Source organism: Oncorhynchus mykiss, chromosome 16 (genome assembly GCF_057628025.1).
Source record: "Oncorhynchus mykiss isolate SJ-2025 chromosome 16, ASM5762802v1, whole genome shotgun sequence".
NCBI classification, from domain to species: domain Eukaryota; kingdom Metazoa; phylum Chordata; class Actinopteri; order Salmoniformes; family Salmonidae; genus Oncorhynchus; species Oncorhynchus mykiss.
In genome coordinates this window covers 29431268-29447941 of record NC_143037.1, presented here as the reverse complement: position 1 = coordinate 29447941, position 16674 = coordinate 29431268, and the positions used below count along the sequence as shown (strand labels likewise).

General features: G+C 41.8%; 1 protein-coding gene across 1 annotated transcript in view; it reads right to left on the bottom strand.

Annotated features, from left to right (window-relative positions):
- LOC110491797 (transient receptor potential cation channel subfamily M member 4) overlaps positions 1-16674 on the bottom strand; it is a 103882-nt gene that overhangs the window by 12180 nt on the left and 75028 nt on the right. Inside the window, exons 21-26 of the mRNA XM_021565561.3 lie at positions 15487-15661; positions 15174-15339; positions 14755-14936; positions 9173-9305; positions 7043-7115; positions 2774-2867 (exon numbers count right to left, since the gene is read on the bottom strand). Coding sequence (XP_021421236.3) covers positions 2774-2867; positions 7043-7115; positions 9173-9305; positions 14755-14936; positions 15174-15339; positions 15487-15661 — 823 coding nt within the window. The remainder of the gene's footprint in view (positions 1-2773; positions 2868-7042; positions 7116-9172; positions 9306-14754; positions 14937-15173; positions 15340-15486; positions 15662-16674) is intronic.

Sequence of the window (16674 nt, the reverse complement as noted above, 5' to 3'; positions counted from 1 at the left end):
AACCAAACTGACTCTGTGGGAGACGCAGATGCGGAAAGAAAATTTGAGCCACTTTCCCAGCTGCCAGACCATGAAAGAGAAGCTCTCTACCAGTGCGTTCCCGAGCACACAGTTGGCTGATAAAATAGGTATGCTTGCCGCTGACTTTCGACGCCGATTTGCTGACTTTGAAGCACAAAAAAGCAGGTTGGAACTGCTCGGTAACCCATTTGCTGTTGACGTGGAAAGCTCACCACCAAACCTCCAAATGGAGTTGATTGACCTCCAATGCAATGATGCACTGAGGGCAAAATATGCGGCAGTGGGTGCTGCGGAGTTCGCCCGTTTCCTCCCCGGCACAATGCCCCAGCTGCGCATCCAGGCTGCTCAAACGTTGTCTATGTTTGGCAGCACATACCTGTGTGAACAACTGTTTTCTTTGATGAACCTGAACAAAACATCACACAGAAGTCGACTTACTGCTGAACACCTCCACTCAATTCTGAGGATTTCTTCAGCTCAGAGCCTTACCCCGAACATTGATGAACTTGTGGAAAAGATGGGACACCACCAAGTATCACCCTCAACCTCAAACAAGTGAACATTACTGTGCAATCACATATTTAGAGTTTTTACTCAGTTCAAGTTTAAAAGTTAAAATTTTATATTTGTTTTCACTGCATGTTACTTCTCCTTAAACAAAGTGTTGTTTTTGATTAATAGATTTTTGCACTTTATTTTTTTGTATTTCAATCCAATTATATTTTAAAAATATTTCAGTTGAGTGGATGATAGAAAATTGCTATTATTGTTTTTTCTTTGAAGTAAATTTAGCCCACTTTTGCTAAAATAGAAAATATAGTCTACTGATGGTGCCTTGAATACCGGTTTCTTTCATTTAATGTTCATGTTATGGGGATATTTATATAAAGGAAATTTGTCTTTTGTGTCTGTTGAAAATTAAAGATTACTGACAGAGCCATAAGAAAATATTGCTTTATTTATCTGATCATATTGTAATATATTTGTTAGGTTTTCAGTAGGTTCAATTAGGTTCACTAGACTATATGCGTCATTTAAAAATTTTTCAATGAACATTCGAACAGTCCGGCCCTCGTCTTGTAGCTGATTTTTTTATTTGGCCCTCCGTCCATTTGACTTTGACACCCCTGGTGTAAAGGGTCTGAATACTTATGTAAATTTGATATTTCACGTCAGTAGGCATTAGGTGCTTTGAACGGCTGGTCATGGTTCACATCAACAGCATCATCCCGGTACCCTAGACCCACTCCAATTCGCATACTGCCCCAACAGATCCACAGATGACCCAATCTCTATTGCACTCCACACTGCCCTTTCACACCTGGACAAAATAAACACTTATATGAGAATGCTATTCATTGACTACAGCTCAGCGTTCAACACCACAGTGCCCCCAAAGCTCATCACGAAGCTAAGGACCCTGGGACTAAACACTCTGCAACTGGATCCTGGACTTCTTGATGGGCCGCCCCCCAGGTGGTAAGGGTAGGCAAAAACACGTCTGCCACACTAATCAACAACACCGAGGCCCCTCAGAGGTGCGTTCTTAGTCCCCTCCTGTACTCCCTGTTCACCCACGACTGCGTGGCCAAACACGACTCCAACACCATTCAGTTTGCTGATGACACAAAAGTGGTAAGCCTGATTACTGATAACGATGAGACAGCCTATAGGGAGGAGGTCAGAGACCTGGCAGTGTGGTGCCAGGACAACAACCTCAATCTGAACAAGACAAAGGAGGTGATCGTGGACTAAAGAAAAAGGTGGGCCGAACAGGTGCCCATTAACATTGATGGGGCTGTAGTGAAGCAGTTTAGAGTTTCAAGTTACTTGGTGTCCACATCACCAACAAACTATCATGGTCCAAACACACCAAGACAGTCGTGAAGAGGGCACAACACCATCTTTCCCTCTTAGGAGACTGAAAAGATTTGGCATGGGTCACCAGATCCTCAAAATTCTACAGCTGCACCATAGAGAGCATCCTAACTGGTTGCATCACCGTTGGGGCCAAGCTTCCTGCCATCTAGGACCTATATACTAGGCGGAGTCAGAGGAATGACCAAAAAATTGTCAAAGACTCCAGTCACCCAGGTCATAGACTGTTTTCTCTGCTACCGCATGGCAAGTGGTACCGAAGCACCAAGTCTAGAACCAAATGGCTCCTGAACAGCTTCAACCCCCAAGCCATAATACTGCAGAACAATAAATCAAATGGCCACCCGGACTATTTACATTGACAACCCCCCCATTTGTTTTTTACACTGCTGCTACTCGCTGTTTATTATCTATGCATTCTCACTTTACCCCTACCTACATGTACAAATGACATTGACTATTCTGTACCCCCACACATTGACTCGGTACCCCCTGTATAAAGCCTCGTTATTGTTATTTTATTGTGTTACTTTTTAAAATGTTTTACTTTAGTTTATTTGGTTGAAGAAAATAGTTTATTAACTCTTTCTTGAACTGCATTGTTGGTTAAGGGCTTGTAAAGTAAGCATTTCACACTAAGGTTGTATTTGGCGCATGTGACAAATAAAATTAGATTTGATTTCAGTTTTATTTGATACATTTGCTAACATTTCTAAAAACCTGTTTTTGCTTTGTTATTATGGGGTATTGTGTGTAGATTGAGGGGGTAAAAAAACAATTTAATACATTTTAAAATAAGGCTGTAATGTAACAAAATGTGGAAAAAGTCAAGAGGTCTGAATACTTTCAGTATGCACTGTATATTGGGAGGTACCTCTAAGTGTTGGCGGTGGTCGAGTGGGTTTGACCATGTTGCTCTGTGAGAGTGCTTCCATTATCCAGCTGAGTGCACTGGAGCAATACTCCAACTGGGAAAGAATGGTTAAAAAATGTTAGTTTGAGAGTCAAGTCCAATTAAATATATTCCAGTGCAAGCTTGTTCTCTCACAACTAAATGTAGCTACCATTATGAACACCCTTCCAAGACATTCTCGATACATTTTCAAGAATCTAACATGGTGCATGGTTGGGCATGGGGCTAGCAACATCATACCGTAAAACCTTTGTGCTACATGAACAAATGACAATCCTTCAACTGGATGCTAAGATCTCCCAGAGTCCCAGACTTGTATGACCGCCATCAGTGAAAGCCTATGGGAAACTGGTTATGTGAAGATGGGAGGACTGAACACCAAAAACAAATTGCACATTGGCTTATGGAATGTTAAAACACTGTTTGAGTCCGGAAAGCTGGCACAGGTTACCAACGAAATAAGAAGATACAAGCTACAGATCCTGGGAGCGAGTAAAGCCAGGTGGACTTGCTCTGGTTCCACAATAACCAGCACTGGAGAAACAGCACGGACAACATTGTGAAGGTGTCTCCATCATCCTACAGAAAGGGGTAGAGTAAACATCCCACAAACTATGTCAAAGATGAAGAAAAATGTATGTTCTATAACACCCTCCAATCTGAAGTTTAGAAGGCACCTGTTCAACACCTGCTCTTCGTCATCGGATACCTGAATGCAAAGGTTGGCACCGACAACGCCAACTACGAGAGAACAATGGGGAAGTACAGCTGTGGAGAGATGAATGACAACGGTGACAGACTGGCAACATTCTGTGTCACAAATAACCTGGTGGTTGGTGGCAGCTTGTTTCCCCACAAGAATATCCAAGCTGACAATGTACTCGCCTAATGGAAGAGAGAAGAACCAAATTGACCACCTGATGATCAATAGCAAGTGGATTATCTCGCTGAGGGACGTCAAGGTGCGGGAGGGACGTCTTGTGACTGCCGACATCAACTAAAGCTGAACTGTTCAAGACCACCGACAAAAGGAACAACAAAATTTGAAGTTGGCATACTGAGGGATTAAACCGTCAAGAAAACCTTCATAATGCTAGTTCGCAACAAGTATCAAGCCCTTTCAAAGAACACAGGTGAAGAAGATGAGGTGACTGAAGGAAATATAGTCAGATAGTGGGAGAAAGTGGTTAAAGCTTACAGTGAAAGCAGCAAGAAAACCATAGAACACAGAAGAAGGAAACGCAATGAATTGATCACCCCAGAAACATGGGAAATGATTGCGGAAAGAAGGGACCTGAAAAAGAAAACAACAGATGCTAAATCGCAAAGGTCAAAACAGAAATTGGAGGAGCAGTACCTAGAGGAGCTGGCAAGTGCAGCTGAAAAAGTAGCAGCAAGCAGCTGGCAAGGAAAAGTATACAAAATCACTAACCTAATCTGTGGCAGAAAATTCAAGTCAAATATTCACATCAAAGACATACAAGGCAATCTCCTGACTACTGAAAAATGAACATGAAGCAAGATTGACAGAACATTTCAGAGAGGTTCAATTAACACACCTGAAGCTGCTCCAGAAGACCTAGACATAAACACTGCCCCACCAACCCAAAAATAAAAAATCCATACAATCAAGTCACTAAAGAATGGGAAAGTTCCAGATCCCTATAACCTCAATGCAGAGCTATTCAAAATCGATCCAGTATTGGATGCAATCATCCGTCTTCCACTCTTCACTGACATCTGGATGAAAGGAAATATACCTTCAGATTGGACCAAGGGGGTCATCATACAGGTCTAAGAAGGGCAGGGTATCCGATTGCAACAACTGGAGGGGTGACACATCCGTTCCCAGCTAGATCTTTTGCAAGATTATCATACAATGGATGTCTTGAGCTATAGACAAAGTGTTTAGGAATGAACAAGCAGGTTTCAGGGTAGGAAGGAGATATACAGATGGAAACTCTACTCAACTTTATTGACTTCTAGAAGGCTGTTGACAGCATTCACCGCGAAAGCCTATGAAAGATCTTAAGAATTTATTGAATCCCCACCCATGTTGTTAATATCATAAAACAGTTCTACAAGCAACTTTTCATGCACTGTGGGAATGAGAAACATGAGCTTTGCTGTGAAGTCTGGAGTTTGTCAAGGTTGTGTGATGTCAGACATACTCTTCAACCAGGCAATAGACAGGTTCATGTGGCGAACAACAGAAGATCAGGCAAGAGGAATATGATGGACCTTGTACTCTTCTCTAGAAGACATTGACTTCACCGATGACCTTTCTCTTTTTATCACACACACACACACCAACATCTACAAGATAAAACTGACAGAGTCCAGTCCTTTGGCCAGCAAGTCAGCCAGCCTGGTTATCAACTACAGCAAGACAAAGGTCATGCCCATCAACATCAACACAGCAAAAGCAGCCAAAATCAAGGAACAGGGGCGTTAACCCACAGTTTTACTTACCTTGGGAGGATCATATAAACTTCAGTAAGTGATAAATACAGCTGCTAGAATCTTGACTAGAACCAAAAAATGTGATCATACTACTCCAGTGCTTGCCTCTCTACACTGGCTTCCTGTTAAGGCTAGGGTTGATTTCAAGGTTTTACTGATAACCTACAAAGCATTACATGGGTGTGCTCTGATTTGGTGCTGCCATACATACCTACACGTACAATACGGTCAGAAGATGCAGGCCTCCTTATTGTCCCCATTTTTAAGCAAACAGCTAGAGGCAGGGCTTTCTTCTATAGAGCTCAATTTTTTGGAATGGTCTACCTGTCCATGTGAGAGACACAGACTCGGTATCAACCTTTAAGTCTTTACTGAAGTCGCTTCAGTGGGTACTGTGATTGATTGTAGTCTGGGCAATGGGTGCAAAGGTGAACGGCAAAGTACTGGAGCGACGAACCGCCCTTGCTGTCTCTGCCTGGCCGGCTCCCCTCTCTCCACTGGGATTCTCTGCCTTTGACCGTATTATGGGGGCTGTGTCTGGCTTACTAGTGCTCTTCCATGCCGTCCCTAGGAGGGGTGCGTCACTTGAGTGGGTTGAGTCACAGATCTTCTTGTCCGGTTTTGCGCCCCCATCAGGCTTGTGTGATGGAGGACATCTTTGTGGGCTATACTCAGCCTTGTCTCAAGGTAGTAAGTTGGTGGTCTGTTGATATCCCTCTAGTGTTGTGGAGGCTGTGCTTTGGCAACGTGGGTGGGGATATATCGTGCCTGGTTGGCCCTGTCCGGGGGTATCGTCGGACAGGGCAACAGTTTCCCCTGACCTGGGTTTTAGGCTGGGTTTCTGTATAGCACTTTGACATCTGCTGAGGTAAAAAGGGCTTTATAAATACCATTGATTGATTAACCATATGCCATGATGGAAGCACCAGCAAAGACATCTGCACCAGAATCAATAAAGCAAGAGCAATCTTTATGAAGTTCCACGAATTCTGGAAATTGGGACAATATAGCACAAATACAAACTCAAAATATACCAGAGCTGTGTACTGCCAACTCTCCTCCTCTGGAAAATTACAGAAGACCCGAAAAAACGATCTACCTTCCACACAACTTGTCTCTGGAGAATCATGGACATCTTCAGGCCAAACACAATATCAAAGACCGACCTCCTTAGACAAACTAAGCAGGAAGCCATCGATGCCATACTCAAGAGACGCTGCTGGAGCTGGATTGGACACGTCCTGAGAAAGAGTACAGACTCTATCCCAAGAATAGCTGTCTATTGGCTTTCAGAGGGCAGATGTAAGAGGGGGAGGCCCAAGGCAACGTGGCGTAGAACAATGGAGACCAAGCTCCAACAAAATCAGCACAGCTGAGGCACGGTGGAGAAGATGGCCAGAGACAGACAGAAATGGAGTTCCTTTGTTGATGCCCTGAGCCATTTAATTGCATTGTCAGGAAAGGACCTGCAAGTAAGCATTTCGTTGGACGGTGTATCATGTGTATCCTGTACATTCGATTCATAAAACTTGAAAACACACACACACCTCAATTTGATATAACGAATGACTCAATTGGCATCACAAGCAACAATCACATGCCAAGGGAGCTGGAGCAACCCTGCCCTTTCTCAATCTTCGTCTGCTGGTGGAAACACTCAAGCACACACACAAACATGTTGGGACTGTGAGACATACAGTATGTACAAAATCTAAATCACACACACAAACACATAAATAGAATGTCGGAACAAAATGTAAGCCTGACCTCCGATTCCAGAGCCCTCAGTCTGCGATCATGATCCCTTGTCTCAGCCATCTGTTTCAGCACACTGTCCACCCTGTCACACAGTAAACACATAGTCAGGTCCAGAATTATTGGCACCCTTGATAAAGATAAGCAAAAAAGACTATAAGATAAAGAACACAAATACAGAGCTATATTGCCTGCAGAAATTTACACTAATACAATTACTCAGAGAAAGAGATTTTGTTTAATAAAAAATGATTTGTTTTGCTCTAAAATATAGGGTTCAAAATTATTGGAACCCCTGTTTTCAATACAGATGTAGGATCTTAATTTGATCACTTTGGTTGCTGTGAATTTTCCTGCACAGCGGGAAATGCAAACTTGTAATGTATTTGAGGTTTAAAAAGGCTTCTAAAGTTTAATTTCTATGTAGAAATTGGATTTGATTTGTCCTAACGAAAAACATATCCACCACTACAAAAATGTTAATTAAATTATAATCCACATAATAATTTACATTTGCTGTTGCTGAAGGATTATTTTCCTTCTGTAGCAAACTGTCTTAAATTAAGATTCTACATCTGTACCTCACCTTGCAAGGCCTCCAACAGATCCACGGAAGATGCCATTTCCATAACACATTTCCACACACAAGAGGAATACCTATGTGAGAACGCTGTTCATTGACTACAGTTCAGCATTCAACACAATTTTCCCCTCCAAGCTCGACACCAAGCTCAGAGCCCTGGGTCTGGACACCACCCTCTGCAACTGGACTTCCTGACAGGCAGACCACAGGCTGTGAGGATTGGCAACAACACCTCCACACTGACTGTTAACACAGGGGCCCTCAAGGGGTGTGTCCTCAACCCTCTGCTGTACTCCCTATTCACCCACAACTGCGTGGCTTTGTATGACACCAAATCCATCATCAAGTTTGCTGATGACACCATGGTTAACCTGCAATGATGAGTCAGCCTATAAGGAGGAGGTAAAATAATTGGCATTGTGGTGCCAGGACAACAACCTCTCCGTCACCATCAACAAAACAAAGGAGTTGATTTTTGACTTCAGCAAGCAGATAAGGTAACATGCCCCGATTCACATCGCTGAACTGCTGAACACTTGAACTGGACTGAACACCTGCTCTGATTCTCCACACCTTAGCACACATGCACTCGCACACACACAAATTCATGCTACACACACATCACAACTGCTGCTACCAGACTTTTATTATGATTGCTAAATAGTGCACAATTTAAACACTTGACCCCCAAACCCCCACTTCCCCAAAACAAGTGTAGATATTGGACTACAAATGAAATATTATACCACCCTAAAAATGTTTATTCTACTGAGTCATGAACTTTGTTTTTATTCTTATATTTTATTATTTCTTATTGTTGTGGCATTGTCGAGAAGGAACCTGCAAATAAGCATTTAGTTGGATGATGTATACCATGTATATCCCGCACATACGAGTAATAAAACTTGAAACTTGGATAATGTCACTGAGCCTTTTTCTAAAATGTTTTATGAGATTGGAGAACACATTGGAAGGGATCTTAGACCATTCCTCCATACAGAAACTTTACAGATCTTTGATATCCTTCATCTGCACTTATCGACTGCCCTCTTCAATTCAAAACAATGATTTTTAATGGGGTTCAAGACCGGAGCATGAGAGGGTCATTTGCAAAATGTTGATTTTGTGGTAAGTTAACAATTTCTTCGTGGATTTTGATGTGTACATTGGGGTTATTGTCTTACCGGAAGATCTACTTGCGGCCAAGTTTCAGCCTCAGTATTTTGTATTATCTATTTTATAGTCTTTTTTGCTCATCTTTATCAAGGGTGCCAATCATTTTGGACCTGATCGTACAACATCACATAATAAAAATATTACAGTACAGTACATATTGTATATTAAAGTATATAAAATATATTATTTGGACAAAAATATATAAATATTTAAAGGTATACAATACATGTATATGTAGGCTACTGTAACATGTAAACATAAATATATTCATAATATCCATAAATATCCACATTATCTAGAAAAGGCTGTAGTTAAATTGGTAGAGAAAAATGCTGAAAGAGAGATGGATGCTAACTGGAGGGCGGGTGTAAAGGTTTACTCACTTGACTGACATCCGTTTGAGCCTCTCTGAGTCGCTCCCTCTCTGGATCTTGCTCTGGGCTGTCAGGAAGTTTTCCTTCTGAATGGCCTCCCATGTCATTAACCTGTTAGCTGCTTTCCCCGTCAGTTCCAATACTAACAGAGGTGGAAAATGTATTAGTCGTGCTGATGCTTAGCGTGAGGTAGGAAGCACAGGAGGCTGCTGAGAAGAGAATGGCTCATAATAATGGCTGGAACAGAGCGAATGAAAGGGCATCAAACACATGGTTTGATGTATTTGATACCATTCCATTGATTCTTCTTCAGCCATTACCATGGGTCCGTCCTCCCCATTTAAGGTGCCACCAACCTCCTGTAGTAGGAAACCAGTAGTTAGCATGTTAACCTCACTGTCAGACAGAGGTTGTGTCCCAATAATCTCTCCTTTCATATCTAAGGTTTATTTTGGGACTGGAATGGGTAGATATGCCACTGACATGGCCTCTCATCTGAAGACATGGCCTCCCGAAGGGTGCACTTGTTCACTTACCTTCACGGATTTCAAAGGAAATTACTGGCATATGGAAACTCCTTCTAGTCTTTGCCTAAATACTGTTGAAGTAATATGGCTACAGGTTCATCTGCCTCACCTAAATCACATTATTGTGGGAAGCTGCTATAGACCACCAAGCGCTAACAGTCATTATCTGGATAATGTGTGAAATACTTGATAATGTATGTGATATCAACAGAGAGGTATATTTTCTGGGTGATTTAAATATTGTCTGGCTTTCATCAAGCTGCCACTCAAGAAGAAGCTTCAAACTGTAACCAGTGCCTGCAACCTGGTTCAGGTTATCAGTCAACCTACCAGGGCAGTTACAAACAGCACATCAACATGTATTGATCACAACTTTATTAATGTTGCAGAAATAAGCTTGCAAGCAGTATTCAGATCCATCAGATGTAGTGGTCACAGTATAGTAACCATATCTAGGAAAACCAATTGGTATCAGTTTGGTGTCAGAATGACATCTAATTGACTGATGGACACTGACTTGCTAGTTGACTTTTGTACATTTGCAATGTGTTTAAACGGAGAGGGACCATCACCAAAATGGCATTCTGAAATCAACACAAAAAACGGCATCACCATAGTCTCCAGACTGTGCCGAGTTCAACGAGATAACCCGCTTGACCGTAGCTCGCTCGGTCTAAGCGCAGCGACCATTAGAAAAGTAGGCCCAAAATGAAGCCTGCCCCACAACGTCATTTGCTTTTGGGTGACAGTGAGAGAACCGTTAGGGTGAGAAGAAAAATCGACCTCAAGTACGTTCCTAAGGTCCTTCTGATCCGTGCAAGCCTAACCTTGACCGTGTGGCATTAACCCTTAACAGTAAAACAGGGTTTTTTGATCTCACAGATTACAATGACATCTCTCCCCATAGGAATACATTGCCTGCACCCCTAATTTCAACCTGAAGCCTATGTGGGTTATGAATGCCTTATGAACCTGTCTTCGATAACAGTCCATCAGGCCACTATGAGGTCTACCTATGTCGATTCTAAGCTTCCTGGAGCAACCGGAAGTGGTTAAAATCACCCTAAAAGTGTATATCCATACCCTGCCTGCAGTTTGATAGACATAGTGTATTCAACCCTGTGTAAATCAGTCAGTTCTTAACGTAAAGACTTAAAACTCAGGATTCTGTAAAAGCATACCCCAATGAGGATGTGTGTTGACTTTTAGCTTCCTGTGCCAACCGGAAGTGCCATAATTGGTGTCCCAGGAGCTGTTTCGAAGGGTTAAAAAAGTCAGATCTGTCCAAAACTTCATATATGTGATTAGGCAACCCCCATGAACTGTAAATCAGTCATTTTTCGCATAAAATTTCAAAGGAAAACTAAATCACACACACACACACAGCTTGGAAGGAGGGACCCATTGGGGTGCGTAGAGACATACACTGCCTGCATTAGTTAACCTTGTTGGAACTTTTAAAGAACCGTCAGACCTAGAGTTCCCGAAACTTTAGAAACCTGTTCTATACCTCAGGTCGATAGTGTGTGGTGAGTTAGGTGGCTCTAGAAGGTTCTCGGACCGAGAAACAGCCTCGTACATTTGCAATGACTTCAATTCATTTTTGCATCACGAAAATGACGACATTTAGAAATGTCCCAGAGTCACAAGACTAGGTGCATTGCGACCGTCTCGGCCCATAGAGACAGACCCCAACGTTTCTGTCCGATAGCTCATTCAAGGACCCCGTAGCAAGTCATGGAAAAAAGTGGATTTTCAGCACCAATCAATTTGCTCGGACACCAAATGACCTATCGAGCCAAAACTTGGGATTCGGGGTCGCCTCAGCTAGGCCTACACATAACACAAGAAATGGACCCGCAGCTAGAACGTAACTACGTTTTTTATGGTTTTTTTATGGTTTGAACCGAAGGCGTTGTGAATTTTGGGCCAGCTCTGAAGTATGTGATAGTTGGCTACTATACGAGTTGGAAAAAGTGGGTTTGGTGTCAGTTTGTATCAGTTTGGTGTCAGAATGATTTCTAATTGACTGATGGACGGTGACTTGCTGGTGACTCTTGTCCATTTGCAATATGTTTAAACAGTGAGGTACCATCACCAAAGTGACATTCTGAAATCAACCCTAACGAGCGATTGAGATGAACCAGAATCACTGCCCAGCCATCCCGAGTTCATCGGGCCAGTCAATTTCACATTCCTGCAGGATTTTTATAGCATGACAAATTTGTGATGGTAAATGCCCATTGAACCATATTGCAAATGCACAGTGACTTAGCAAAAATGAGAAAACATAAACAAATGGACATAATGAAATCAACACAACGAGCGATGGAAAGGAACAACTATCACTGCCCGGCCATCCTGTGTTCCCATAGCGGGCATTAATATCAGAATGACCGGTAAATGCATTTACAACCATATTTTTATTTTTGGGTTACCAGGTGCCTATTTTCAATCACCAGTTGCACAACAATGCGTATCCATCAGAATATTTTAAACTGTCCATAAAGCACTCAGGACGGCCACCACGGATAGATGGCCGTAGTAGGGTACTCCCATAGCGGGCATGGACAATAGGAGTCCCGGTAAATGCATTTACAACCATATTTTTATTTTTGGGTTACCAGGTGCCTATTTTCAATCACCAGTTGCACAACAATGCACGTGCATTTGCAATATGATTCAATAGTGAAAAAAACATCACCAAATGGACATGATGAAATCAACACAACGAGTGATGGAAAGGAACAACTATCACTGCCCGGCCATCCTGTGTTCATCAGGCCAGTCAATTTTGCATTTCTGCAGGATTTTTGACCATGCCAAATTCGTGATGGTACATGCCCATTGAAACATATTGCAAATGCACGTGCACTTGCAATATGATTCTATAGTGAAATCCTGTGTTCATCAGGTCAGTCAATTTTGCAATTCTGCAGTATTTTTGAGCATGTCAAATTTCTTTTGGCATTTGGCCAAAGAAAAAGTGACTTTTGACTTTGACTTCCTATGAAATCATATTGCAAATGGACAAAACATATGCCTTATGACAAAAGTATAGTTTGAGCAAAGTATAGTTTGACTTTTGAGCATGCCAAATTCGTGATGGTAAATGCCCATTGAAACATATTGCAAATGCACGTGCATTTCTGCAGGATTTTTGAGCATGTCAAATTTCTTATTGCATTTGGCCCCAAAAAGAGTGACTTTTGACTTTGACTTTTGACTTCCTATGAAATCATATTGCAAATGGACAAATCATATCCACAAGCAAAAAAATTATAATTATGATAATAAAATTTTACAAAAGTATATTCATACAGTTCTTACACATGATTACTTGACATAAAATCGAAACAATTTCGAAAAACGGTCCAGAAAGCACTTTTTTACGAGGGTGATACGTTTTTTTTTTAAAGTTCACATTTTTGACTTTTGACTTCCTATGAAATCACATTGCAAATGGACAAAACATATGCCTTATGCAGAAGTAAAAAAATAAATAAATAATTATGATAATAAAATACGACTAAAGTATGTTGATACGGTTCTTATACGTGTGTAATTGACACAAAATTCGAAAGAATTTCGAAAAACGGTCCAGAAAGCACTTTTTTAAGGGGTGATACGTTTTTGACAAAAAAAAACATTTTTTCAAAATTTTGCTTTTTGGATGTTGATTTCCAATATGAAAAACCAAGGTGGAGCGTACTCGCCACCTGTTGGATTTTTGAAGTGTTACAACTGGCATTTGCCATATGGCATTTGCAATCAACTTTACACGAATCAACGCCACATTGGGTGGTATTGGACACCGTGTATATGGTTTGTCCAATGCCAATGTTTTGCCATTCATTTTTGGGGGTATTTTGGGGGTATTCCCTTACAAAAATGAGTGATTATTGGCTGAGAGAAATTGATGATAAAAATATTGTGGGGGCTGTTTTGTTAGATTTCAGTGCGGCTTTTGACATAATGCTGCCGGAAAAACGTTTGTGATATGGCTTTACACCCCCTGCTATACTGTGGATAAAGAGTTACTTGTCTAACAGAACACAGAGGGAGAGGGTGTTCTTTAATGGAAGGAAGCCTCTCAAACATAATCCAAGTAGAAGCAGGAATTCCCCAGGGTAGCTGTTTAGGCCCCTTACTTTTTAAAATCTGGCTTTGAGTAAAGCCAGAATGGCTATGTATGCCAAGACAGGTCCTACAGGCCCAAGTTTTGTCACACCTGAATTACTGTTCAGTCGTGTGGTCAAGTGCCACAAAAAAGGACTTAGGAAAATTGCAATTGGCTCAGAACGGGGCAGCACGGCTGGCCCTTGGATGTCTACAGAGAGCTAAGATTAATAATATGCATGTCAATCTCTCCTGGCTCAAAGTGGAGGAGAGAGTGATTTCATCACTGCTTGTATTTATGAGAGGTGTTGACATGTGGAATGCACCGAACTGTCTATTTGAACTACTGGCGCACAGCTCAGATACCCATGCATACGCCTCAAGACATGCCACAAGAGGTCTCTTCACAGTCCCCAAGTCCACAACAGACTATGGGACTACATGGAACTCTATTCCACATCAAGTAACTGATTCAAGCAGAAAAATTTGTTTAAAAAAACAGATAAAAATGACACCTTATGGAACAGAGGGGACTGTGAAGCAACACTAACATAGGCACAGACACATTCATACACACACACACACACACACACACACACACACAATCACATACTTTAAGGATTCAAGGACTGACCATCCATGATATCAAAATTATCATGTTAACCATGTTTTAAAGCTATACAGTGTTTGTTTACATTTACGTTTTTCATAAACATTGGCGTAAAACAAACATATTTTTTGTTCTGATGGGTTACGACTGTTAAACTAAGCTCATGGGGCATTTATAAGTTATCTTCTTCAAGAATCAATGTATCATATCATAAATGTTTAAGTCCAAAAATGGATGTAGCAATTGCTAATTGCCCCTTTAAGCAATAGAGTTCTTATAGTGATTGTAAGGATATAAAAATTCATTTTCAATGAATACCTGGGTTAAATTCTCACCAAAATGGAGGATCTTGACCGAGGGTACCTTGCGGATGTATCTCTTGATAAATAGGTGAACGTGGGAGAGGATAATGAAGGGGGGAGCAAGGGAGGGCCGGGAGTGGTACTCCACAATCAGGTTGTAGCGCTGGAACTTCCAGTAGGTGTCGCTTTGGCCCTGCACCTTGGAGAATGTGTAACTGTGTGAAGAGGGGATGAAGAGAAAGGATTCATAATTAACATAATGTGGTACACAATTGACAAAAGACGAGGCATTCTATTTAGCTGAAAATTATAGTAAAAATGTCAGTAAAAACTATATTGACAGAATAGATTTATAGGAGACTGAAGATTCAGGGAGGTGAGAGGGAGGGAGAGAGAAATAAAGGAGAGAAGAAAGATAGAGAAAGGAGGAAAAGAGAGTGTCTGTCCTTTACCTGAACATGGCGATGAGTAGGTTGATGAGCAGGATGTTGGTGACCAGTAGGTAGATGACCAGTAAGACAATCACTAGCCAGTTAGCATAATGGCTCCTGCAGGGCTCCGCGCCTCCCTCGATCAGCGTCACATTGTCAGTGCACTCCGTGTCCCACTCCTTCCTCACTACAGACAGACAGACACAATATGGAGGACATGAGTAACAGAGACTTTTCCACACTGATCTTGTCGAAAAATTTGGCAGCTTTGAGTTGGAAAGCATCACATAATTTGTACGGGTCTTACACACACACACACACACACACACAATACCATCTATTTCCTCCACTGGGACCTGTCCAAATATGTGCAGGTACGGCCTGTAGAACACGCGTCGGAAGATCCAGGCGGGGCGAGGGTCATAGGAGTACAGCAGTGCTTGATTGGCCACCCCATATGCCATAAGCCACACACCAAGGAAGAAGAGGAAGAAGAAGATATCCTTCATCTATAGGAGAGCACAACATTTAACATGGATTACAGTGGAGGCTCCTCAGAGGAGGAAGGGGAGGACCATCCTCCTCAGTAAAATTTTAAGATAAAACTATACTAAATATAATCACGTCACCAAATAATTGATTAAAACAACTTCAATAGCACTCTCTGGGGTAGCACCATGGTATAGCCGCAGGACAGCTAGCTTCTGTCCTCCTCTGGGTACACTGACTTCAATACAACATTTAGGAGGCTCGTAGACCTCACCCCCTTCCATAGACCTACATGGTAATTATGAACACTTATGAACACCCCTTTCATTCTCTGGGGTGCACGGAAAAGGTGTGAATTAAAACCGAGGGTCGACCTCTGCCTGAGATCAGTTTCATGAAGAAGGGTGAAAAGGTGAGGGAGTTCATTACCAATTTGTATCAAAAGTATAGTTGGTTAACAGGGAGCCTTTAACCTGTTAGAGCTCTAGGGGCGCTATTTCATTTTTGGATAAAAAACGTTCCCGTTTTAAGCGCGATATTTTGTCACGAAAAGATGCTCGACTATGCATACACTCTGAAGTTTCAGAATCTGCAAAGATTTTGTCTGTAAGTGCCCCAGAACTCATTCTACAGGCGAAACCAAGATGATGCATCACCCAGGAATTAGCAGAATTTCTGAAGCTCTGTTTTCCATTCTCTCCTTATATGGCTGTGATTGCGCAACGAATGAGCCTACACTTTCTGTCGTTCGCCCAAGGTCTTAGCAGCATTGTGACGTATTTGTAGGCATATCATTGGAAGATTGACCATAAGAGACTACATTTTCCAAGTGTCCGCCTGGTGTCCTGCGTCGAATTCGGTGCGCAATTGCCAGCTGCTTCTACTTTACCATTTGATTCAGGGGAGAAAGCATGTGTCCAAGAACGATGTATCAATGAAGAGATATGTGAAAAACACCTTGATGATTGATTCTAAACAACGTTTGCCATGTTTTCAGTCGATATTATGGAGTTAATTTGGAAAAAAGTTTGCG